Raw genomic sequence first — 24,826 nt, 5'->3', positions numbered from 1 at the left:
GTAATAGGAGCAACTGGAAGAAGTGCTGCAAAACCGGTTCTTAAAAGTCGACTCTGTACATTGGGAGGCCACGTAGTAAAACATCAATTCCTTTATATGCCTGAATGTCCAGTCCAATTGCTGGGACGTGATATGCTGTCTAAGTTACAAGCGCAGATTACGTTCCTACCAAATGGAACAACATCCTTAAAGTTTAATGGACCTTCAGGTATTATGACATTATCCGTACCAAAGGAAGAAGAGTGGCGACTTTATACAGCGTTGACTAGCCAAAACCCTAGGAGTGATGAATCCTTATTCAATATACCAGGAGTTTGGGCAGAGAACAACCCACCAGGACTGGCCCGCAATATTCCACCTATTAAAATCGAACTAAAACTTGGGGTTTATCCAGTAAGCCTAAGACAATATCACATCCCGCAGAAGGCTAAGAAGAACATCCAATCTTATCTGGATAAGTTCATACGGTATGGTATCCTAAAATTCTGTACTTCCCCCTGGAACACCCCATTGCTGCCTGTTCAAAAGCCCGGTACAGATGAGTATCGACCTGTACAGGACTTGAGAGCAGTCAATGATGCGGTTGTTAGTATACATCCAGTTGTGCCCAATCCATATAACCTGCTTGCTTTAATTCCGGGCGGGGCTACTTACTTTACAGTCCTAGACCTCAAAGATGCCTTCTTTTGCCTCCGAATTGCCGCAGAAAGTCAATGTATCTTCGCTTTCCAATGGGAAAACGCTGTAACGGGCTCAAAACGCCAAATGACCTGGACAAGACTGCCCCAAGGGTTTAAAAATTCACCTACCCTATTTGGGTCAGCTCTAAGTCAAGATTTATTGGATTTCGAGTCCATCCCAGGAGAGTGTGTATTGTTACAATATGTAGATGACTTGTTGATAGCAGCAGTTACAAAGGAAATATGTCAGCAAGCAACGCACGATCTACTACACATTCTCTGGAAGGCAGGATACAAGGTGTCTAGAAAGAAGGCTCAGTTGTGTTTGCCAACTGTCAAATATCTGGGATTCCATATCTCTGAAGGTCAAAGAATTATGGGGCCAGAGAGAAAAGAAGTTGTGTGCCAAATACCGATACCCAAGAATAGAAGGCAAGTGCGAGAATTCTTGGGGGCAGCAGGCTTCTGTAGGATATGGATTCCCAGCTACGCGATACTGGCAAAACCTCTGTATGCAGCTATCAAGGGTACAGAGCACGACCCCTTCTTATGGACTCAAGAACAGCAAACGGCATTTGAAGATGTGAAGAAGGCTTTGATGAGTGCCCCAGCATTAGGTCTACCTGATCACACACGACCATTCTACCTGTATGTACATGAGCAAAGAAGAATGGCTGTGGGAGTATTGACACAGTACTTGGGATCATGGCAAAGACCTGTTGCCTACATGTCTAAGCAACTGGATGCAGTGGCCAGCGGACTTCCACCTTGTCTAAGAGCCGTAGCTGCAGCCGCCCTGTTAGTAGCTGAAGCCGATAAACTCACTTTGGGTCAAGAACTTTATGTACGAGTCCCACATGCAGTACAGACGTTGTTGGATTACAAAGGAAATGATTGGTTTAGTAACAGCCGTATGACCAAGTATCAAGTCATGTTGTGTGAAAACCCAAGAGTGCATTTAGAGACTGTTAATACCTTAAATCCAGCTACCCTTTTGCCACAATCTACTGAAAGTCAACATGATTGTTTGGAAGTAATGGATGAAGTATTTTCAAGTAGACCAGATCTTCGTGATTTTCCCATCCAGAACCCCGATGTTCAATATTACACCGACGGCAGTAGTTATGTGAAAGAAGGGATCCGCTATGCAGGATATGCAGTAACAACGATAGACAAGGTGATAGAAGCTCGGCCACTGGCAAAAGGAACATCAGCACAAAAGGCAGAATTGATAGCACTGACACGAGCGTTACAATTGGCTGAAGGTTTAAGAGTGAACATCTACACGGACTCCAAGTATGCGTTTTTAACCACTCATGCCCACGGAGCTTTGTATAAAGAAAGAGGACTATTGAATTCAGAAGGCAAAGAAATCAAGTACGCAGCTGAAATCCTACAACTATTGGAAGCAGTGTGGGAGCCGAAAGAAGTCGGTATTATACATTGTCGAGCGCATCTGAGAGGAGATGGTGATGTAACCAAAGGAAATCGGATGGCAGACAGTACAGCTAAGCGTGCCGCTGAATCGGGAAGACAAGAGTATGTGGGGCATATAGCTGCTCTTATACCAACTCCACTGTCTCAATGGACTCCAGTTTATACAGCTCAAGAAGAGGAGTGGTTAAAGACTGAACCTGGAAAGTATTTGGAGAACAAATGGTATCAGTTAGAGGATGGAAGAATAGTCATTCCAGCATCACTAGCGGTAGAAATTGTCCAAAACTATCACAACGGGACACATTCTGGGAGAGACAGCACAGAAGAATCTCTCAGAAAACATTTCTACATACCAAGATTGTCCAACTTGACTCAGGCCATTGTACGAAGATGTGTAACGTGTGCTAAGAATAATGCAAGGCAAGGACCAGTAAAGCCACCAGGAGTCCAGTTTATGGGGGGACTCCCCATGTCCGATTTACAAATTGACTATACAGTGATGCCTAAATCTGGTGGACATCGCTACCTGCTGGTAGTTGTGTGTACCTATTCAGGCTGGGTAGAAGCATGTCCTACACGTACAGAGAAAGCAGGAGAAGTTGTGAGATTCCTGCTACGAGAAATAATACCCCGATATGGACTACCCTGCTCTATAGGATCGGACAATGGTCCAGCTTTTGTTCATCAGTGCCTACAACAACTGACTCATATGCTTGGTATAAAGTGGAGGCTTCATACGGCATATAGACCCCAGAGTTCTGGTAAGGTAGAGAGAATGAATAGAACTATTAAGAATCAGTTGGCTAAAATGTGTCAGGAAACCCAACTTAAGTGGAACGTTCTCTTGCCCATAGCTCTATTGCGAATCCGCAGTACACCTACCAGAAGGATGGGCCTCTCTCCTTTTGAAATCATGTATGGGCGACCACCTCCCGTACTTGGTAACTTAAGGGGGGATTTGAGTCAGTTGGGAGAAGGAATTACCCGGCAGCAGGTTGTAGAGTTGGGTAAGACTATGGAGGAGGTACAGAAATGGGTACAAGATAGATTACCTGTGAATATTTATCCCCCAGTTCATAGTTACCACCCAGGAGACCAAGTGTGGATTAAAGAGTGGAATAATGTACCGTTAGGGCCCAAGTGGAGAGGTCCTTATGTTGTTCTTTTGTCTACCCCTACAGCGATAAAAGTAGCCGAAGTGACTCCGTGGATACATCACTCCAGGGTTAAACCAGCAGCAGTCGATTCTTGGCAAGCTACAGCAGATCCAGAGAATCCCTGCAAGATCCGGTTAAAGCGCACGACTCAGTCGGAGTGACGAGGAACCTTGTGGATTACAAATTTTATTGTTTCAGAGATTTGGTAAGTGAGTGAGAAGGCCATAATAAAGCCTGTCCGCTCACCAACGAGTGTATAAGCCAGGAAAAGTCTCGAAGGGACCCCTGTGAAAACGAGCAGAACTCCATTCCCTGCAGCCCTTACATCCTGGAAGCTGAGGTGCCTTCGCACGGACGAAGACTGAGGATGACGACGAAAGATGTGTTTCTGATAATGTTTTTATATGTGTATTTTTATATTCAGGAAGGTAGAGGTACCGACACTCCTAGCTGTGAGGTATGCATTAAGACTACAAGAACAGGTAACCATATTTCCCAAACCCTAATTTGGCATTCGCAATACGAGTGTAAAGGAGATGTATCAAGATGTAGAAACTTAAATATAGAATTTAGTGTGTGCCATTTAGGAGTAGGAGAACCTAAGTGCTTCAGTCCAGAGTATCAACCTCGTACAATTTGGTTGACTCTCAGGAATGGAGATCCTCAGGGGACCCTAATTAATAAGACGGTATTAGAATCCGTACATTCTTCGGGTGTTCTGCTATTTGATGCGTGTAAGGCGATATCAAGTGGTAGAAAGCCGTGGAATGTATATGGGGATCTTAGATGGGAGAGGACGTATGGGTCTAATGATAAATATATTTGTCCCAGTAGTAAAAATAAATATGTGAGTCCTAGATGCCCAAATAGAGATTATAACTTTTGCCCATATTGGTCTTGTGTGGGGTGGGCAACTTGGGGACAGACAGTAGACAAGGACATGATTGTGACTAAGTTGCCTACCAGCCCATATTTGTAAGTCTATGGAATGCAATCCAGTCCATATACTTATAAATAACCCCGACAAGTTCTTAGATAAATATGGTAATTTATTTGGGTTTCAAATATATGGGACGGGTTTAGATCCTGGGACAGTATTGTTTATAGGGATAGAGACTGATACGGTATCCTCCCAAACTCATCAAGTATACCATTCCTTTTATGAAGAGATGAGCATAGATAATAAGATCCCCCATAATGCTAAAAACCTGTTCATTGATTTAGCTGAAAGTATTGCCGGTAGTCTTAATGTTACCAACTGCTATGTGTGTGGAGGTACTAACATGGGAGACCAATGGCCTTGGGAAGCAAAGGAGGTAATGTCCGGTTCTGAGGCAGTTGACCAATTAATATCTACACAAGCCGATTATCATATGAGTGTTAGAGGTAAATCTGAGTGGAGATTAAAGATCTCCATCATAGGTTATGTTTGCATAGCAAGGAAAGGAATGATGTATAATACTTCTGTAGGAGAATTAACTTGTCTAGGGCAAAAAGCTTATGATGATGATACAAAGAATACAACTTGGTGGTCGGCTTCAAATGTCTCAGAACCATCTAACCCGTTTGCTAGATACGCCAATTTAAAGGATGTATGGTTTGATTTATCCATCACATCTAACTGGAGAGCCCTAGCAAATTTGTACTGGATCTGTGGTAAGAAAGCCTATTCGGAGTTGCCACAGGACTGGGAAGGGGCATGTGTGTTGGGTATGCTCAAACCATCCTTCTTCTTGTTACCTATTGAAACAGGTGAGACTTTAGGTGTTAAAGTGTATGATGTGCATCATAGGAAGAAAAGGGGACCCATAGAGATAGGCGCCTGGGAAGATAATGAATGGCCTCCCCAGCGTATTATAGATTACTATGGGCCAGCCACGTGGGCAGAGGATGGTACCTTTGGTTATAGAACCCCAATTTATATGCTCAACCGTATTATAAGATTACAGGCAGTGGTTGAGATCATTACTAACGAGACATCACAAGCGCTCAATCTTCTAGCGAAGCATAATACCAGGATGAGGACAGCAGTATACCAAAATAGATTAGCCTTGGATTACCTATTGGCAGTAGAGGGAGGTGTATGTGGGAAGTTTAACCTGAGCAATTGCTGTCTTCAAATAGATGACGAAGGGCAAGCAATAGCTGAGCTTACTAGCCATATGGTTAAACTAGCGCATGTGCCTACTCAGGTATGGAAAGGGTATAATCCAAGTAGGTGGTTTGGTAGCTGGTATGAGTGGTTTGGAGGGCTTAAGGCAGTGGTAGGTGGAGTCCTACTAATTTTAATGTTGTGTCTACTCCTGCCGTGTCTTATACCCTTAGTAGTTAGGTCTGTGCAAAGCCTGATAGAAAATATAGCAGAGAGGAAGGCTGCTGCACAGATAATGGCAATTTATAAATATAAGGCTCTAGATCAGGGAGAACCAATGCAGGAAGATGAGTGTTGAAGATTCACATCATAAGATAAGTCTGGTCTGATTCAAGGTAACTTGCGGTGTATGCAAACTAAGGTTAAGTGATGCCTCAAGTAATTGTGAAATATCAAGAGGCATCAAAGGGGGGAATGTGGTGGAATCTCGGTAAAAATTAATTTAGTAGGCCGAGATTACCACGTGGCATGTGTACGTGCATATGCTGACGTATCGATCAGTTGGTTGCACGAGGCAAGATACGATCAGTAGTGTACGGAGCATGTGCAAGAATACAGGATGTAGTATTCCCTTCCTCCATTGTGCTGGACAAGCCATGCGGTCAAGCAGGAAGTTAATTCTTATTTGTATTTGATTGGTCAAGAGAATGTGCGGGTGGAGCTTAATATGGGAGGAGTTATGTGCCTATATAAGGAGCCTGCACTATTGTCCGGGGCTCAGAACTTGCTGTATTTTGGTGACATTAGTCCCTCTGAGTCCCGATCGGTGATCCAATAAAGAATCTCTTCCTTCCTGAAGAAACCTGTGTCCATCTCTCTGTGCTTGGCTTCCGTCAGTTTCTCCGGTATCATTTTGAGATCTAACCTCTGGTGTCACAGACACATCTGGAACAGAGGTGAATGCCCTGGTGTTCAGATTAAGCCATTTTAAAGAATCAGTTCGGTAATGGAGAGGCTTTTAAAAAACAAATAATTAACTGTACAAAGAACCAGCTCAGAAATTAGTTTCATGAATTGGGGGTGAAGGAGAAACTGGGGATTGAGGGTTTTAAACCACTATTATGTAATTGGAACACTTACCTCCCACTTGGAGTCTCCATCATTTTCAACCAATTTAAGGCCATGTTTGTTCTTGAGATGTCTGTTAAATTCCCATTTTGTACTATAGACAAAACTGCACACAGGACACTTTATGCCACCTACATAGTAGAGGTAAACAATAAACATCAAATGTTCTCAATTAGTAACTGTTACATGTATGTGAATCACTCAATTAAAGTGGACAAGAATATTGCTGTGTGCAATAAGAAACAAAAAGATAATTAATCATGGAATAAAAGCATGTAGTCCTAAGAACAAAAAACAATGTCTCCTATGTGGAGTTCAGGCAAATGCACAAAGCCAAAGATTAAGGTCAATTATTTATGCAATTATTTAAGCAAATAAAATATTGTATAATTTATTTTTTTAATTCTTTATTTTTCTATGCATCGATGTACAAATCAGGCCCGCAAAGCCACAATAGCAGAGACAAGCCTCAATAGTCATGAGAAACAATTCTTATCATGGCATACAATAGTACTGCACATTATTTATTTTTTTTTAAGTAAAGGAAACAAGCATAATAGGTATGTCAGTGGCGAGGGATCAAAAGTATTGTCAACAGATGTCAAACCTACTGACTGCATAAGAGGTCGTAAGAGGAGAAAAACAGGTTTATGAGACAGGAAACATGCTATTGAGTAAAATTATGTTAGCTTTGGTTAAGGTACTACTTAACATAGCAATGAAACGCTTGCACTGCAGTGTTGATAAGTATAGGAGGTATATGTCAGCCTACATCCTGCACATACAGGTTACCGCACTGGTATCCAGAGTCCCACATGTCTGAGGACCTTCTGCCTCAGGCCACATCACAGCAAACTCGTGAATCCCAGCACGGTTTCCCAGCAGGACTTGGACTGGAGGACCTTTGCTAAAACATTTGTGCACATGAGTGAAAGTGGCCCTCCGAGGGCCTGTCCCTGCCCAGGCTGTGACCAAGGAAGAGGGAGTACCCTGGCCGAACCGAGCTTTCTGCGCCATGGCGCTCTCTAAAGCGCCTGTGTCTTCTTCTTTACCTTCAGTGCTGTGTCCGAGCGTCGCCCAGGAGGCGCGTAGTGCTGGGTGGTCTGCTGCATGGGTGGCACTGCTGGTACTGTACGAGGAACACTTAGGTGTAGGATAAGTGAATTCCAGAAGTTGCCAAGTAGCTCATCCAGTTTGGACATGAAATGGAGTTGCAGGTCCCGAGCTGCTGGTGTACACGTGGCGTCTGCCATCTTGTCCACTGGACGCTGAGGGTTCTGTATGGTAAGTTGTGCAGGTTTTGCTGGAATAGCACAGGCAAGAGGTGCCGGGATATCTCTCACAGGCAGGGGGGGTGCGAGTGGAGGCAAGACCTCTGGTATATTTTAGAACAGCAACAGAGGGATCGGCCGCCCTACCTCACGTCCACTGTGAGTAGGCCTTCTGCTGCCTGTGGGAGCCCCCGATCTCGGTAGGAAACTCAGCAAAGGCAACGGTATAGGATACATCTCGTCTCCGGGGTAGGTCCCCTGATTGAGTCTGTGCTGAAAGTTGCAAATAGATCTGTTTAGAGGCTTTGTAGCATGGAGCTCACAAGATGAGCGACCAGTCAGCGTGGCTGTCAGGCTCCGACCCCCATATTGTATACTCTTTTATAGTGGAATTTATAGGAAATCACTGGTTCTGGCTCTGAGACTCTGGATCTGACAACTGATCTCTAGGTCAGAACCACTTGTCTCCCTTTACTCATAAAAATATCAACTACCAAAAAGCAAGAGAATATTGAACCAATCAAAATTAAATTGAATGAGAAATTGCAAAGAAATCCTAAATTGTATAAAAATCACTCTAGCACAGTGTAGGTGTGATTCTAGGGGTGTAGAATAGAACATCCCCCTGCTGTCAACCTAGGACTGAGGCACTCATTTGACACCAATTTTGATTTATTTTTTTCACTATATATATATATATATATTTTTTTTTTTATATGTTTATGGTTTAATCATCATCATCACTCCTCACACAATTTCTAACAAGTGGATGTGGGCATTTAGATGGATGCTCTCCAAGGAGCATTATTTTAGGACTTTTTAAGGCTTCGTCTTTTCCCCTTTCTTATATAGACTATGAATTAATTGTTTAGTGGACTTTCCCCTTCTGTCCTTCAAACCTAGGAATGGGACACTAATTTTGATACCCCATTTTTTTTTAATAATGTTTAGTGGACTTTTCCCTTCTGTCCTTCATATCTAGAAAAGTGATATTCTGTAGACACACTGTTACATGTTTTCTTTCGGATAAGATACTATTACTATTCATACTTTCATATATCAATCTTCTGTTCTATCTATACTCCTAGTATCACACCTACACTGTAGAAGAGTGATTTTCCTATAGTTTAGGAAATCTTTGAAATTTCTCATTCAATTACTTATTTAATTTTGATTGGTTCAAACATATATTCTCTTGCTTTTCTGTAGTTGAGATTTTTATGATTAAACCTACATAAATCATTTAAGATATTTACACTGTGTTTATGGATTACTAGATATCTTATTAAAGGTTACATTGTATGTACTTATATACTTTGTGGGCTGATATCTATGTTTGGTATGGTAATGCTTGTTAATTAGGGGTTATCCTAGACCCAGTCGAGTTGATGAGTCCCTTCTAACCGTACTCTCCATATTAGACACTCATACAATAATTTGCCATACGGCCCTAAGCCAGAATAGGAGCCAGAATGTGCCCACAACCTATAATCTATACAGCCTATACAGCAGGGGTAGTCAACCTTTTAATACCTACCACCCACTTTTGCATCTTTGTTGATGGTAAAATTTCCTTACCGCCCACCACGGCTGCAGTTCTATTCTATAGCGCAAGTGCGATTTTTTTCCAAATTTTTTTTTTTTAGAAAGCAGTTTTTTGTTTTGTTTTAAATATGTACTTAAATTTATCAATGTTTTTTCTATTTTCTACTCTTCTTTTTTTCTATGTGTGTCTGTGAGGTGCTGTGTGTGTGTGTGAAGGGTGTATTGTGTGTGTGTGTGTGTGTGTGAGGGGGCAGTGCATGTGTGTGTGTGTGTGTGTGTGAGGGGGGCAATGTGTGCGAGAGGTTGGCAGTGTCTGTTTGTGTGTGAAGGATGCATAGGGTCTATGCTGTGTGTAGATGTGAAAATCTATCTTAATGTCTTCCCCTCCCTTCTTCTTACCTTTTACCAGGAAGGGGGGGACATAATGCTGCAAGCCCTGGTGGTCCAGTGGTGGCATGTTGACTTTAGCCTGCAGCTCCTCCGGCTGCAGGCTGACTCACCTGTCCTCCTGCGAGCACAGCACTGTATCAGAGCGTTGCCATGGTAACACGAAGCAATGCTCCAACCAGCCTGCTCACGGGAGGAAAACAGAGACTCACAGGTTCTTCCCTCAAACTAAGTGCCAGCGGGATGTTGAGGGAGTTCTTTGATCTCCTCACCAGCCCGAGACAGCATACAGCAAGGCTGGCTCTGCATGGGCCAGCAGGGGAGATTAAAGGATCTCCCCTGCCGGCCTTGGTCCACAGCCATCTAGGCCCACTGGGCATTTTCTGCAGAACCTGCCACCGCCCACCTGATATCCCAAAGCGCCCACTAGTGGGCAGTAGGGACCATGTTGACTATCACAGTAACGCCAGTGCTGCTCTGCCAGTGCTGCTCTGTGTGCAGCAGTATTAATTTGCCCAGGTCTTTTTTTAAACTACACAGTAGTTGTGGTAACAGAGGAACTGGTCCTCTAATGATGTGTACAGTGATCCTCCTTTAGAATACTGCTCTAAATCCAGGATTAGTAAACTAACTGAAAACACGCCTCTTCACGAAAGCTCACCATCTTCCTGGGTGAAGTTCCAGCTCACTATTTCACCTGCCACTATTCGTTTTTTATAATTGTTAAAGCGCTACAGAATATGTTGTCGATATATAAATGATAATAATAACAATAATAAAAATAAAAATTAAGGGAGTCAATTCTGTTTTTTATGGGTATTTTACTTTTTAAATTTATAATTTCACTAATAGAACAATCACATTTTCACATGAATACATTCAGTGTACGGTATTCAAATACTTCAATTTTCTAAAAGGCTGTGTAATTATTTTTTTTTAAGTCAAATCATAGCTGATCATTGTAATGAAGTGTAGACAATAGGTAATTATGAAAGCATTGTCGAATGCAACCATTGGGAGTTAACCGTTATTGTCTCACAGTGGTTCGTTTGAGTACATGTCTCATTCAAGCTTTTTGTTGGTTGAATGGCCTTCAAGTTAGTAGATAAACGGGAACACACGAAGGTTATTTTTTTCTAAAAACCTAGTTATCTCATCAGTTTGTTGCCGAGTGAACCATCAACTGTGTTGTTCACGAAGCATTTCTATTTGTCAGTATTATATCTCTTTGTGCAGATTCAGTTACAGAGCATATAATGAGTAGAAAATGACAGTGTTCGATGGCAAATACACCAATCTGTATCCGTATAGTCTTGTACAATGAATTTTCTTGTTTGAATACACCCTATAACTATTTCCGTGAGCCTGACAATTACTTGAAATGAGGGAAAAGACAGATAAGGTTTAATACGCTTCTCAGATTAGCTGAAATGCGCTAATGTTCATGAAAGGCAGGTAACCTTCTATGTACTTAAATGTCACGAAAACCATAAGACATATTGATTCAATGACATTTAGAAATGTAAAAAGCATCTGCAATATAGCGCTAACATACAATTTACTTCCCATTAAAGAGGTTGAAAAAGTTAAAAGGAATGTAACGTAGTGTCTGACGAGTTTATGTTTCTATTTAGTTTCTCAAAATCCACATAAATGATATTAGATTCTTGAGGCACAGTAGAATGTAACGCGTATTGCCTTCTACACAAAATGAGAGCACATGGTCTATGGTCTCCTGCGCAAAATGAGGCCAAATGATCCATATTACTCTATAACACAAGAGGTTCTGTGATCTAATGCCTCCTGCACAAAATTAGGCCAAGTGATGCATAGTACCCTAGAACACAAAAGGTCCTGTGGTCTATTGAATCCAGGACAAAAAGAGGCCAAGTGATCCATAGAACCTTATAACACAAGAGGTCATGGGGTGTGATGCCAGGCATCAAGAGTACCCATGATCTATTGCTTCCTGCACAAAAAAGAGGCCAAGGTGTTATTGTGATGAAGGTGGTGTTGAAGGTGGGGCTGAAGTGACCAAGGACTAGGATCAGGAACAAGGACCAGGGTCAGGAACCAAGAACCAGAATGCCAGGAGACTGAGAAAAAGCACCAAAGCATCCAAGCACGGAACAAGTGCACTGCTTAGCTATTAATATGCAGAGCAATTATGAGGCCAGCCCTCACCTCACTGTATGTGGAGCCACCAAAGACTATAGAGGAGAGGATAGGTCTGGGCACCATCTTGGCTAGCCCTCAGTCCCTTCCCTTTGTCTGTCCAGTTCCTCTCCCCCAATAACTCCTCCCCCCGTATCTGTGTCTGCCATCTTGGCTCGGCGGAGCAGGCACCAGAGCCAGAAGTCACAGGGGAAGCCGTGAGATCAGGTTAGCAGCCAGACGGAGCCACGGGTGCTCGAGGATCTACTCTCAGGACACCACAAGAACTTGTCAGGTAAGAACTGGCTGATACCGTGACACCAAAATGGGCATTAGCTGAGAGGTTTGTCTGTGTGAATGGCTGACATTACAGCAATAATGTTGTGTAACTACTAATAATACATTATCATGTACTAATACTGTAATCTAGTGTTATAAACTATCAGAGACAGGCTGCGCTGTAGAAACATTATCGAGAAAAAAAATTCAGGTTCACATTCGCAAAAACTTTCAGTGCGCACAAAGTTTTGAATCAGAAAAAAACTTTGCACAAGAAAATATTTCTGCAAACATCGACCAATAAAAATTAGAGGGAACATAGAGAAAGTCATTCACATTCTTATTTTTAATTTCCACCAAAGGCACATGCAATTAATGAGCTTGAGGGTTAAGCTCAATAATATGTGAACCTATCCCCCACCTAGCCTTACATTTTCTCATCAGAGGGACTAACAAATGAGGGGGATAAAGGATGCCAAGCCAGCAGTTCTTGCCTACCACTAAAATCAAGCAAGTACCAATGCCACTGGCACTTCATATTGTATGTACGCAGAGTTTCTTTCTACTACATCCAGCCCTAACAGTTTACCCGAGAGTCCTCTAATTCTGCACTGAGTGTGTGTCTCGCTCAGGAGGGTGAGCCCACTAATTATATTGAATAAGTCCCTGGCTCGAAATAGTTGGATCACTAATTCTGCACTGAGTGTCTGCCTCGCTCTGGAGGGAGAGCCCACGCTTTATCTTGAATAGGTCTTGAGTTCAAAACACTCCAATCACTAATAGCGGAGTATTCACTAAGTTCCATAAAACCAGATCGCAATTTCTGGTAAATATTTCTCAATTTCTTATGAGTCAGAGCACTCATTTGGGGCTGAATGTCTGCTTAGTTGTGAGGAGCCAACCCCTGGCAACTAATTCTGGGATAAATGTTTGAAACCAATCCAACCCTTGACAATGACCAACTAGTAGTCAATGCATCCTAAATTATGCAAATGGTCTAAAGTCCATTCACCAAAGAAAATAGTGCTCACAGCTATGTTCAAAACAGTTCACCTATATCAATGAAAGCAGATGTTCTCATGGCACCAATCTAGAACCAGAATTTAATTTTGTGAAAAATCCTTGCATATGCCTTTTAAATGAAAAATGACTATGACAATGCAGTGCATTAGTTAAAGATTCAACCTTTGTCAGGATGACTTTAATTAAGGAATAACAAATGACAATATTCTATCAAGCTTGAAATGTATCACTGTGTCTTGTTTAATTGACATCAAGACTGAATGAAATTAATTTCCTCACGACTCATTTAGTACCAGGTAATACATAGAAGGAAGGTTATTGAAAAAGGCTGGCTTATCTACTTTTGACAAGGATGTCAGCAGCCCTGGTGATAAAATGCTTAAATTGAAATGCGTTTAATGAAACGAAGGTGTGTGGCACCGAACCAGACTATCAACTCATTACAAGAGGCATCATTATTTTCTGAAGGGAAATCGGAAATATGGATTCCTGGCCAATTAGAAACAATTCATACTGCATTAATATTCAGAAGAAAAAAAACCAAAGAAATTAAAAATGTTTAATATGTAAAGCTCTCATATACAGCCTCAAATGCAATATGGAAAGTTACCAGTATGCAAACACATCATTCCATATTCATCAAGGTTTCACGGGACATATTTTCTTTCCCCCCACCCCCCGCCCCAAATGTAATGTTCTATTATAATATGAGACTGTGTAGGAGTTATAAGGGCAGTTTTGTTCCTTTTGCTTATTTTTTTTTTTTACACACCTCATTAAATCTCATTAAATCTGTTGAGTGTTTTTGTCTGTAGCTTATTTTACACTATAAACACCCTGTTTAAATGTGCACCATTTTTTGGTAACAACGAATTTATCAATTTTCAGTCCCTAAATTTGGTGGTCTTGTGAAATGGATAGTTCTACATAAAATTGTAGAATTTAGGTAGGGAAAAGCTGACATTTTTTAGATATGTTTTAGAACAATTTCAGAAATGTTTACAGAGCAAAACAAAGGGCACTTTTCAGAACACTTTGATAAATCTTTCTCTGTGAGGCTGGACTTACAATTGTGAGATGCACCAAAATTTCGGCTGCCAAAATTTTAGTCAGAAAATGGGCCTATCCTATTTGGGCCGAAAAAGGGTCAAATCTGCTGAAAATTGGGAGAGGGCCTGGTGGCTTACCCTGTGTGCCACCTGGTGCGAGGCCCCTCACGTCTGCCCGGGGAGACAGCCAGCACAGTCTGCAGCTCCGCCGGGTGTGAGCTGCAGACTATGCTGTATCTAGCAATCTCCGGCCAATCAGAACGTTGCCACGGGTTACCACGGCAACGCTCTGACTTTTGGATATTGCGAGATACAGCACAGTCTGCAGCTCACACCCGATGGAGCTGCAGACTGGAGAGACAACCCACCAGACCACCAGGGAGCCAGGACACTGGGCCACCAAGGAAACAAAGGAATTACTAACACCCTCCCATAGTCACTCTGTCACCCCTCCCTCAGTCACCAGTCACACTCTCTTTCAGTAACTCTGTCACTTACTCCCTCACTCCCTCCCTCAGTCACTCTGTCACCCCCTCCATCAGTCACCAGTCACACTTTTTCAGTAACTCTGTCACTTACTCCATCAATCTGTCACCCCCTCCCTCAGTCACCAGTCACCCTCTCTTTCAGTAACTCTGTCACTCCCTCCCTCAGTCACCAGTCACACTCTCTTTCAGTAACTCTGTCACTTACTCCATCACTCTGTCACTCCCTCCCTCAGTCACTGTCACCAGTCACCCCCTCCCTCAGCCACTCTGTCACTCCCTCCCTCAGTCACTGTCACCAGTCACCCCCTCCCCTCCCTCAGCCACTCTGTCACCCCCTCCCTCAGTCACTGTCACCCCCTCCCTGTTTTGGGGAAAATATATATTTTTCGGTTTCAGCCCAGAATTTTCATTTCGGTGCATCCCTAGTAGGGAGGGATGCAGGTGCACCAGCAGATGAGATGGTGTTTGAGGATCTGGGCATTGAACAATTAAGAATAAGAGCATACGAACAAAGCTTGCTCTCTTAATGCACTATAAATCCATAGGTCAATAGACAGATGCCTTGGAAAGTCTCAACACACTAAAGTAGGTGAGATATTTAACACACTAAGTCTTAAGAGTTTTAATGAAATGAATAGCATTCTTTTCTAAATGCATCAATTGATATTGAATTATATAATTTTTTTATGATTGGGTTTTGGTAGTGTCATTACCGTGGCCCCTGTTCCTTATTATTACTTGTTATGTTTTGTGATGAATTTGTGTTTGTATTTATGTTAACGCAAGACTGTTTTACAGTAAAAAAATTAATAAACAGCATCAAACGCTACTAAAATTAATAAACATAGCATCTCATTAAGCAACTGATAGATGTGTCAGTGGTTCATTGAAAAGATTATAAAAGGTTAAAGAATTCAATGAAACATAGACAGTGCAACCTCATCTAATTCTATGAATTCATAATGATTTATTTTAAATTGTAATGACAACATGGCGGTCACATGAAGCCTGATTACTTCCTCCGTAAGAGTGATTCAGGCCCAGAGTTACAGCATCGAAAATAAAGAGACTGATGTTTTATTAATTTAGCTGCATGAACCAGTATGCAGTCATCTTTGATCTTTAATAGTCAGTTATTATAAGCCAGAGAGATGGAGGCGCGAAGGGATTTATTATCTGCGCTATCTCGAGTAATAACCTAAGCTGTTTTTCTTTTTAATATCGGCTGTATAGTAATAAAAAAAAAATTAATCAAATCAGACATATATTATTTCTTTGCTTGAAAATGGAACTCACGGAGAATTAGATTAAAATAAAACACAGTAATGGGAATCAGGATGAAGATGTCTTGTGGTTTAACTGGCATTTGCTTGCCCTGGCCCTTAAATGAAGACAACTCAGAAGGTTACATTTCAATAACAAAAGCACGCCAGTATGTGAGATTATAAAAACAGATTTCAGTTGGAGAAAAGAACCTATTAAAATTGGAAACCTGTGTTTTAATCTCAAGAGTATTGGCCATCTGGATATCTGAGGCAGGTAGATTATTCATGAGTACATCAAGATCAGAAAATAGATTGGAAAGCTATTAGAAAGGACTTGGGGAAAGTTATGCAAAGTGACAATATTTAGAACCGTGCAGCTGACATTTTCAATGCCTTTGTAAGAACACCTACTAAGGTGTATTTGAGTTTGGGAGTCTTTGAGTGCATGCTGGGACCGCCCCTCTTCCCTTACACCCCCCCCCCTCCCCTCCTCCCCCCCTCCCCCTCCATTATTAGGGAGACACCTTTAGGTTCTGGAAAAGCTATTACTGTTTTTGTTAAATAACTTGAAAATGGATTGCCAGAAAATTGAAATGTGGTTAGGGTACCTTGTAAACCAAATTGTGATTTGTTGTATTATGATAAGTCTTCTCTCTTCAAGGGTCAAAAAATGGGTAACACTAACAAAAAAAATAGCTTCCACAAAACACTGGTATTGGTTGCAGTAACCCCTTTTGTGCTGGTCTGCCCACTTACCCCCAAACACCAATAAAAGTAATTTAAAAATGGCTTAAACTTACCTCCCTGCCTTTGCTAAGAGTTCTTCCTCAACCTGATCCTCATTACCCCATCATTCGCTGGAGTGGTTGAGAAGGCATGGAGGACAGATTGAGGGGAGCACAGGGGCAGCACAGAAGAGGGGAGGGGGGGCGCTGCACACACACAAATTCCAGGCACCATGACCACTTCAAATCACAGAAGTGGTTAATGTGCTTGGAGTAACCCTTTAAGTGCACTACTGCTACTAACCTAGCAAGAATTAGGTTAGTAGCAGCTAACAGAATAGACAGAGCTGGGTGGGAATTTTATGTAGATCTAAATGTTCCAGTTGTTTAACACCTTAATGCCACAAGCCGTACTATGCTGCCCTGCAGCAAGTGGGCTTTAATGCCAGAGGGAGGCATAGTAGTCCTGCGAAACGCCAGCCGTCCCGCGTTGCCATACTTATCTTATTGAGACTTTACTGCGCCAATGTCACAAAAAATCACAGCTAAAATATGCGCGACAAGACCTTGACATGCCTCACAACTTCTGGCACACTGTGCTATGTTTGGAAAGGGCTCAAAAAGGCCTACAATGAAAAGAATACAATCCCCACTGTAGAGCATGATGGTGGCTCACTGAAGGTTTTTGGGGGGTGAGCTGTAAAGGCACAGGGAATCTTGTGAAAAATGTATGGCAAGATGAATATAGCATGTAGCCACTTAGTCACAAACTCTGGCCAAAGTTAGCATAAATATTTAGTGTTTTTTTGCCTTTTTCACAAACAAAATGCCCTTTCACCAATGATATCATCAGGATTTTATTTTTTACTGCCCTAAAACATGCATATGTGTGTTCAGCAATGTCTCATGAGTACAACAGTACACCCCATGTACAGATTTGATGGTGTTTTGGAAAGTTGCAGGGTCAACTTTAAGGCTTGCCCATTTACATTTTTACACATTGAAATATGCCAGGTTGGTTATGTTGCCTTTGAGACCATATGGCAGCCCGGGAATGAGCATTACCCTCATTTTGGCATACCATTTGCAAAAGTAGACAACCCAGAGTATTCAAAATGAAGTATGTCCAGACTTTTTTTTAGTAGCCACTTAGTCACAAACCCAGGCCAAAGTTGGTGTTCATATTTCATCTCTAATGTTCATCACTGATAATATCATATTCACGATACATTTTACTGTTTTAAAACATTCATATTTGTGTTCAGTGAAGCCTCCGAGTACAACATTACCCCCCATATGCAGGTTTTATGAGGTTCTGGAACGTTACAGGGTTAGATATAGGGATTGTAAATTAAATTCTATGGAATTTCTGCCTGGAATGTCAGACTGTTCCATCAAATTGTAACTAATAAAATCATAAAACAATTGTATAAATATACATGCAGAACTATATGCATATCTGCCATCCTGAAGAAGGCAACTTTTAATTCATATACAAAATAAAAAAAATTAACATCAACGTTTCGGCTCACATCTGGAGCCTTCTTCAGGATTACCGAAACATTGATGTTAATTTTCTTATTTTGTATATGAATTAAAAGTAACATTTTACTTTACAAAGATCCTGGAGTGCATTCCATTTTTTTGGACACATACATATATATATATATATATATATATATATATATGCAAAATCACAGATAAAATGTGTATATTGTAATACCTTTTTTATTGGACTAACAGAATTTTGTTATTACAAGCTTTTGGGAGAACCTCTCTTTCTCAAGTCTAAAGCATTTCTGAGGCTCATTTTACATATGCATCACTGTATTAATGCGACTACAATCTCTCTCTCTATCTCTCTTCATATATATATATATCTATATATTAAATTTCATTAATATTATTCTATTAAAACATGTTTGGCATATATGTGATTTTTCCATTTTTTTTTCACTTTATTTGCTGACAACCCAGGCAGTTGCATAGCTGGCTGTTGCGGCCATGTGATCAAGATGTAATCACAATCACATGGCCGAGGAGGGCCAGACTTGCCAAAGGGGGACTGCATTGGTTGTCAGTCAGTCCCCCCGAAGTGGATTGCCAGGGTAGGTGAGTATTTGAGAGCGCGGGGGCTGAAAGGATTACGGTGTTCAATGCCGCAGCAACGGCTTCAAAGTCAATTAAAATTCGGACCACATAGAACATTGTAACAAAGTTAACAGGTTAACCCCCTAAGGATGGGCTTATTTGTCCAAGTTCTGAACCAAAAAAATAAAACCTAGAATTTGCGCTATATGTTTCTTTCACCATATTTTAAGGGTTTTACTTTAAATGCCATATATATTGTATATTGTTTTCTAAAAGACAAAGTGCTCTCTTTTAATATCCTATATGCATACCTAATGTAAATAAAATGTTAAAAATTGGAAAAATATATATATTCACATTTTTCCTTATAATAATTTTTATACATGCAGTGGAAAAAAAAACCTCAAAATATATTCACGTATCTGTCCTGATTGTTAGATTCCTAATATGTTTAATCTAAATTCATTATTGGTAGCTATGGTTAACCCTTTACCAATGCCTGATGTAATGCTATACCAATATGCTTAAACTAGCACTACCCATGTACCTACCTTACGCCTACACTATCCATAACCCTAGAACAGCTTACCCTAGCACTAATCTTTCACTGACCCTAACCGTGCAACTAACCATAACCCTAACCTAGCACAAACCCTACTCCAACTTCTAATCCTAGGTAAACACTCTACTAACATCGGTACTGATATCATCAGACAGGTTTCCTAGTCAAAACAGTAGAAAAGGTTCTGTGACTACAATCTATTGACTGGTTTCATTATTACAGTTTATGTAATTATGAATGAAGCCTGCTTTTCCAACTGATTACACTGTTAATGGTGCTGAGCAGCTGGCAATGCCCAGAACTGATCACAATAGGCTTGGGTGCATGCACGGAGACATTGGCAGGGTCTGTCCAGCCCCCAGAAGTCTCCCTTAGAGTTTCAGCAGCATAAGAATCACAGTGGTGAATCACCAGGTTTCCGTCACGGTGTTCTCAATGCATTTAACAGTCAATGCATATAACTAGCCACTAAATTTGGCCCCAGCTCACAGAGGGGTTCCTCAGGTATCTATTGATACCTGGGTCTCCTGGTGTAAGCTCAAACCACATGGCAGTCAATGTGCATTTAAATGTAATAGTTAAATGTAAGAGTTGTATGCACACTCAGTTTAAGCTCTGCATACAGCTCATCTGTCAGTCTGTTGCCACTAAAAATCTAAGCCCAATCAACCAAATCGTTAGGACATTTTCCATTCTAACTGCGTTAAAGCCCGCACTTTGGAGGACAGTATGGAATGTTCTAACTTCAGGAAGAAGTTAATCCACGTTAATATACTGCATTGAATTAATATTTTAACAGTAACGTCAGTGTATGTAAGAATTAAAAACTACTTTTTTTGAATCTACCTTTTGCTCCCTGCACTTTGTGCCTACTTCAAGAAAACTACAGAGAGAGAGAGAGAGAGAGAGAGCCAGAGTGAGTTCTATATTTCGCAAATCTGGAAGTCTGTTTTATCCTCTAACGACTATCTGACTTCATGGCGAGATAGCCGACTTTGGTCCCTTCTCAGGAAAAAGTAAAAACTCTGTGCCTGCGGTATCTCTGCTGTTTAAAACAATTTTTAAAGGGAAAAAATGCATAGAAATCCAACGAGAGAATATGTAACACTTCATACATACTAGTATGAATACAGACTGCATACAGACTTGTACGTTTGCAATTTTTGTTGAATAATAATCGTTTATTTTTTCATTGAAACATCAACACCAAAAAACATTATTTAACTGTCCTGTCTTCCTCTGCTTAAACTCACAGATTTGCAAACTGATTGGACTCCCTTTCTAAACACCACACTGAAAACAACGGACTAATAAATAAGACTGTTGGACACATTCTCTTCTTAGTTATCAGACCTCTGTGACAGTTGATCATCTCCTTCCATTCATATTTCTCTTTATGGTCCTTAGGAGCCAACTCTAGGAAGTGGCAGTTTGATTGTGAACAGATTACAAGACAAACTGTAAATGGTGTCAGATTGGGGATCCCAAGATGGTGCACGCTTGAAGCATTTTGGAAAGAGCAGGTACTATCTGTTGATACTGATACAGAGAGAAAGTCATCCCTCCAAACAGGTTCCACCTCCAGGCTGCCACATCTCTCATCCCATTTCAAATTCTTCTAAAGGCTGGATATTTCCAATAAACGCGCTCCACTACCATGTTTTCCATCCTAATGCTGCTGAAGGCATTATGTCCTCTCCAGTGACAATCCACCTCCATATTCTGTAAGTGCCTTAAAGGAGCCCATCAAACTAGACTAAAAGGGACACTCCAAGCACCTAAAGCACCTTAGCTTGCTAAAGTGATTTATGTGTGAACAGTGTGCCCTCTTATTTTTTCCACTTTACAAAAAGTGCAGAAATTGGCACTTTTATAAATTAACCTGGTTACACCCCTCTGGCTGTCAATCAGACAACTAGTCCTGTTACTTCCTGGTTTTGTTAGCTCAGTGGAAATTAAACTCAAGAGGCAGCACGTGCTCAGAGCACCTGCCTTGCAAAGACTTCTCATTGAGCATTGGAAAGTCTGTGATTGGACTGCCACAGTTTTTTTCAGTTGCAGCTCATGGCTGATTTCTGGTCACCAATCATTTTGGATCATGTCCCATGATCTGGTTTATATATCTCCAGAAATGCACTGTGAAGTCTGCAACACGATGCCTGTCTGTGCTCATTTGCATGTCCAGCTAGGGACTCTAGGATAGTTATGGGAACATGATGTCTTGAGTTTATATGCCCTGTAGGAACCATTAGACCAACGTGAGACAAGCAGGCAATATTTTGTTTTATTTGCACTCTGGGGAGTTGTATTGTATTCGTCCCCACCACAATCTTTTTTTTTTTTTTTTTTTTTTTTCAGATTTGTTTTGAATATTTTTATTGTTTTCACAATATAAACGCATTTAGCAATCTGATTTGTAATAAAGCAAGTAGTTGCCCGCGCAGGGGCATAAGCATTGGTTAATAAAGGTGCAAACATTTCGTCGCTTACGCAGAAGCGGATTTGTCATATCCTGTATAGCTGGTTTGAGCGAGTGCTTTATGTCAGCTGGTTTGTGCAAGTGTTTTGTGTTAGCTGGTTTGAGCGAGTGCTGTGTGTTAGCTGGTTGGAGCGAGTGCTGTGTGTTAGCAGGTTGGAGCGAGTGCTGTGTGTTAGCAGGTTGGAGCGAGTGCTGTGTGTTTGCTGGTTTGTGCGAGTGCTTTGTGTTTGCTGGTTTGTGCGAGTGCTTTGTGTATGCTGGTTTGTGCGAGTGCTTTGTGTATGCTGGTTTGTGCGAGTGCTTTGTGTTTGCTGGTTTGTGCGAGTGCTTTGTGTTTGCTGGTTTGTGCTAGTGCTTTGTGTACTGGTTTGTGCGAGTGCTTTGTGTACTGGTTTGTGCGAGTGCTTTGTGTACTGGTTTGTGCGAGTGCTTTGTGTACTGGTTTGTGCGAGTGCTTTGTGTGCTGATTTGTGTATGTGTTTTGCATTGGTTGGTCCGTGCACGTGTGGTTTCTTAGGCATAGCATAGCATATACAATGTAGTATTCAGGCAGGTAGATAGGCAATAGGAAACATGTGGAGCTTATGGTAGTCATTTAAAAACATAACGTCATGTCCTCGCTGCGCTACCCTGCGCAAGTTCAACTAGAGGTAGTAAGTATATAAACACTTCAAATTAGATGTGTCAATATCACTTAGTCTATTAAAACTCTGATATGCTGGGTAACATATGTTTATATATCCTTAATCGCTAATACTATGGGAATACTATGAATTCCTTTGGCATTTTGAGCTAGCTTGACCATAACTAGCTGATATCAAATAAGCAAAGCAAGTAAAAACTAAAAAACAAAAATTGCAGAGAGAACGGGTTCACAAACGGAGTATCAAGAAACAGTCCCATTAGCCTTGTCAGTCCTTCGTTGATTTATTTATCCTTTGCTTGGGACAGTGCTCAGGTGAAGTAGAGCTGTATAGCGGCATTAATTGAGCCTCTCCGCTGGAGGTGGCAAAGTAGTGCCTGGTAGGATAGGTTGTAGCGGTGCAGGCTGCTCTCTACTGTGGCCTCTGGAATGCTGATGTCAGGTGTGCCCCTATTTATCCAGTTGGCCGGTCAGTGCAAGGTCTCTCTAGCACCCCCGGCAATCTTTTTTTTTTATGTAGGCTATTCAAGAGTAGATTTATTTTGCATAAAACATAGCTATATTTTAATTATACAGCCAAAACAGGAAATATCATGCAGTTATAGATAGTAATGAGAATCTAATATGCACAGTAAGTTTTGGGGACATAGCAAGAGGATATGGCCATGCTGCATGGGCCAAACATCACGTACAAATAAACCAAGAACATACACTACATAGCACAAAATATTAGAAAATATTTAGTACCTTGGAGAACCAGAGCTTCCGTAGAAAGTTCTCCGGTCCCAGCGTTGACACATTCTTCATTGGGGTGCTTTTTATTATAATGTCTTTTTAGGGAACCAGGTATGTTGCAAGAATAGTGGCATAAGGCACATCCAAATGGCTGGGAAAAGAGACAATACAAAATATTAAATATACCATCGATGTACAACGAATAAAACAAACAACTGCATTTTTTTTTAACAATGTCATAAACACTGACATGAGAATTTTAAGTCAACTTACCTATCAGCTGAAGATCTGAAGGTTTGTTCAGTGTGGATTTGGCCTATGCAATGTTTAAATCCCCAGTGAGTTAGTGCACACAGTCAATAACAATTCTATTGCATACGGAGTTATTGTATTGTGATAATATATATAAATACTGAGCAGCACTCACAGCAGGCATGATGGACCTTCACTTCTAATTCCAAAATGCATAGAAATATATCTGCAAGACTCGGAAAAATTTAAATATGCTTTTTTTTTTTTAATTATTTATTGCTCCCAAAAGTAATCTAGTAATGTTTCCACCCTTGAGGTTTAACAGGGCAGGGAAGAGACCATAGGGATCGAAACACTGCCAGGACACTTTTAGTAAATGTAATAAAGTTTTTTTCTAAATACTCTGAAACTGAAAATTCATTTTCTTCAGTAGCTCACCCTCCCAAGAGTGGAATCTCCAATGCCTTTAGATGCTTTGACTTGACTGAATAAAGTATATGAGCTAAGAGGTCAGGTTAAAATGTGGGATGATAAGCAAGTTTTGTCAATGGTATCAAGGAAAGTATAAAGAGCAAGGAAAAGCCATAAAGGAGGGTGCATGGCTAGCTAGCTATGCTGGAGATTTAAACAATTGACACATTCTACTGCACCCAACTTGTAAAATTCCAACAGAAACAGGTCTTCTTTTTTGGGTTGTCTGGAATGGAATGACGTGCTAAGATCAGACAATACAGATGAACTTAGACCTGTAGTCCAACTATTGCTCACAAAAAACAAACATCACTGAAATTCTGGGTAAATGTGAGGCCTTGATTCATAGTTAAATGAATACTCTGGCAGGAAAGCGTAAACACCTGGATCTGGGTCATAAACCTGCTGGAAAAGAAAGAAAGACACCACAGGAGGCACAGTAATCCACCTCAGAAAACAAGTACACAAACAACTCGACCAACTGACGCTTTCACGTAGATATGAAGAAGAGATTGACAACAGCTGTAAACTTATCAATTTCCAAGCTTGAGGGATCCTAAAATTTGAGATACCAGAAGAGCTCATGTGGATCATGTTACATTTAACCAAATTCTGGTTAGGCCAGAAGACTCTACTGTCACACAGTACAGGGCTTATAGACCTCTAATGCACAAGGACTCCTTTCAAACCCATTAATGCAATATTATCGGCTGACTCCATTACAACGCCTTCACGGAATAGCTGCCTTATGAAATCGATACTTAAATCCACTGGCAACTATTGATAATAGCATTGCGACTTTGACAATTTTTTAGGACCTCGCCTGAAACCCACTACAAGTCTGATACCTCCTTAAACTAGTGAGAGAAAGACTTACCACACAAGGCATGAAATACTGATTGAGCTGAACTGA

General features: G+C 41.0%; 1 protein-coding gene across 1 annotated transcript in view; it reads right to left on the bottom strand.

Moving 5' to 3' along the window:
• Positions 1-24,826, bottom strand: part of ZFAT (zinc finger and AT-hook domain containing) — a 233,994-nt gene that overhangs the window by 26,758 nt on the left and 182,410 nt on the right. Inside the window, exons 12-13 of the mRNA XM_063451038.1 lie at positions 23,203-23,341; positions 6,507-6,625 (exon numbers count right to left, since the gene is read on the bottom strand). Of these exons, the coding sequence (XP_063307108.1) occupies positions 6,507-6,625; positions 23,203-23,341 (258 nt within the window). The remainder of the gene's footprint in view (positions 1-6,506; positions 6,626-23,202; positions 23,342-24,826) is intronic.

This window comes from Pelobates fuscus, chromosome 4, assembly GCF_036172605.1.
Source record: "Pelobates fuscus isolate aPelFus1 chromosome 4, aPelFus1.pri, whole genome shotgun sequence".
NCBI classification, from domain to species: domain Eukaryota; kingdom Metazoa; phylum Chordata; class Amphibia; order Anura; family Pelobatidae; genus Pelobates; species Pelobates fuscus.
The sequence above is the reverse complement of the archived record's forward strand: the minus strand, read 5'-3'. Positions and strand labels throughout refer to the sequence as shown.